The 2,779-nt window shown below is 38.5% G+C and overlaps 1 protein-coding gene across 1 annotated transcript; it reads right to left on the bottom strand.

The window, feature by feature from the left end:
• Positions 1–1,571: 1,571 nt before the first annotated feature.
• On the bottom strand, positions 1,572–2,313 carry LOC110680998 (bis(5'-adenosyl)-triphosphatase enpp4-like). The gene has a single exon (XM_021856762.1). It carries the CDS (start codon positions 2,251–2,253, stop codon positions 1,597–1,599), a length of 657 nt encoding a protein of 218 aa, XP_021712454.1. The 5' UTR covers positions 2,254–2,313; the 3' UTR covers positions 1,572–1,596.
• Between the last annotated feature and the right edge of the window lie 466 nt (positions 2,314–2,779).

Raw genomic sequence — 2,779 nt, 5'->3', positions numbered from 1 at the left:
ACCTTTAGAGATCTCCCGTTAAAACTTGAAACTTATTAGAGACTTGCATTAAAATAGATAACAAGTACTTAAAAAGAGATCTGCTACCAGCCCTGCTTTATTGAACTCTATATTACACAGGTGTTGAAATGAATAGCAGAGCTAAAAGCGACGGAACGTCTAAAAAATAAAAACTTCAGCGCACATAACCCCCTACCCACACCCCACCCCTCGTATTTACGCGAATGCTTATGCCTGGACTCTGGAGGAAATCCTGGAATAATATTTTGGACAAATCTCTGTAGATTATTCCTGGCTAGGTATTTCGAATCAGAATTCACTGCAAGACTTATTAGAGACTTAGAGTAAGGTGGGGCAAAAGTTCGACCTTAGTGGTATAATCAAAGTTTCCAGGAAAACAATAGCAGTTAAAACAAAACAAATACCATACAGTGAACCTTCAACATATTGGCTATAATTTTGCTGAACAAACTTGTGTCAAAATATTTACCCATTTTTATTTATAACTGTTTCAAAATTTATTGTCTTATTCGAACTTTTGCCCCACCGGTGGGGCAAGAGTTCGAATCTAGTGTGGGTCAAAAGTTTGCTGGCTAAAACACAAAATATCGATTCTTTTATGACAGGCATACTTTACACCAGCCGTAAACTTAAGTTTAAAGAAAAATAAACACTAAATTTTCATCAAAAAATTGCCCAAAACCGGGTTAATTGTAATATACTCAAAAATAGCAGTTTTTCGCAAAACTAAGTGGAAATGTAAAATTTTGGTGACTGTTTTCACGCGATCAGACAAATTTAACTAAATTTGAAGATAATATGTGGATTGTAGGCAATTTGCAAATTTTTCCGTGATTTTATACATGGGTCGAACTTTTGCCCCGCTGATTCGAACTTTTGCCCCACTATGGGCCAAAAATTGTTTTCAAGCATTTATGCAAAAACTAATACACTTCAAAGCAACCTTATAATAGGCCTAAAAACGCCCTAACATAAAATATAGAAAAAGATTTTATCTTCAATTGGTTCCATGCAACGAAAGTTTGACCAAAAATTACAATATTCACGTCGAAAAACAACAAATAGCCATAACTTTTCCAAATCTCAATCGATTTTTATGATATTTGGATTGAAAGTCCCTTACTTAAATAGCATTCGAACCACCATGACATTTATAAGATTTGTTTTGAATTGAGCTAGAAATCTTAAAAAGAAACTCTTACCCCACTCGAACTTTTGCCCCACTTTACTCTACATTAGATTAGAGATCATATTTTTTAAAAGAGACCTGCTACCAGACCTGTTCATGGAAAATTAATCAGAGTGATCCCAGTGGAAATAACTGGAGCTAGTCGCGTTCCGGTGCTCCAGGATTTTTTAAAGAAAAAGTCCAGTAGAAATCTCTGGAGAAATCACTAGAATAATTCATGAACCTTTTTCTTGAAAAATCTGAGAGGAAAATTGTAACGAATCCGTAGAGTAGTCGCGTAAGATGTTGGTTTCTATGTAGCTTCAAAAATTTTGCACCAAAATTGGCTGTAAAAAGTCTTAAAAAAAGCTTGCTACCAACATTGAAATAACCAATGATCGATCCGCTCAAAACTTACCCGAAACATTATACGTTTTCCGATAGTACTCGACCGTGTCCCACATATCGTCGAATCCGTATCCCAACCGGGCCACCGCCGTAATCGGTCCGGTCCGTTGCGAGTTGTTGAAATGCCACCGGGCGGGCAAATTCTCCAGCGTGTACACATCAAAGTTTCCATTCTTCTCCGAAGCATTCTTCAACGCCCGGTACAGATCGGCTGTCTGTTGCTTCACCTTTGGCACAATCTGTAGAACCGGTGTGTTACCGTACCGGTCGTATTTCACATCCGTGGGGACAAAGCTCGTTAAGTTGATGAAGTTTTTCGGCATCAGCGAATCCATGCCGTGGTCGCTGAGGTGCACAACGTTTACCCGGTCCTGGAGGTTGAACTCCCGAACCTTGTCGTAAATATATCGTGTAAGATCATTCAGTTTGATGAGTAGCTGTGCCACTCGATCCGAATCCGGGCTGTAAATGTGACCATAATAGTCCGGTTCCTCTATGTAGAGCATTACGAGATTTGCTGGTTGCTTAGGATCTCGGATCCACTGGAACGCGGTGTCCACCCGGTCGTTCCACGGAAGGGACATATTGTACGCTTTCACGTACGTACAATTCACCTTGGCTTTGGTATAGGGCATATTTGATCCCGGCCACATCATACAGCCGGAATGACCGCCTTTCAGTTCGTTGAGTGTCTGCAAAAAGAGATAAATTGATTGAAAGTTTGTAGTCACCGTTTAAATGCTTGACTAATAACAAAGCTTGTAGTAACTGAATGTCTAAAAAATTTAAATACAATATGTCCGAAAAAAGAGACCACCCTGCCCTTGGGTAATGGGATTGACGGTGATACATCAAGTTGGCATTGCATATTGTTGATATTGTGAAATTACTCTAATGTTAATATATTGATCGCGAAAATTTATCGTAATTATAACTAATAAAAGGTAAGTTAGTCTAATAGTTTAAGTTATATAATGACATGTGTTTCAATGTTTAAATATATTTTACACTTGATTTTTCACACCTTCAGCATGAGTTTAGTTACTGTCGCATGATCTAACACCAGATAACTACGCGTAATGCGGGAGGGACCGGCAGGGCCTACTACCAGTCTTTACTAACACTCTAATCACTAACAAGACTGGGAAACCAACGCACTATTTCTAATAGTAGTATTCAATA

This window comes from Aedes aegypti, unplaced genomic scaffold (assembly GCF_002204515.2).
Source record: "Aedes aegypti strain LVP_AGWG unplaced genomic scaffold, AaegL5.0 Primary Assembly AGWG_AaegL5_hic_scaff_22_PBJ_arrow, whole genome shotgun sequence".
In the NCBI taxonomy this organism is placed as follows: Eukaryota; Metazoa; Arthropoda; class Insecta; order Diptera; family Culicidae; genus Aedes; species Aedes aegypti.
The sequence above is the reverse complement of the archived record's forward strand: the minus strand, read 5'-3'. Positions and strand labels throughout refer to the sequence as shown.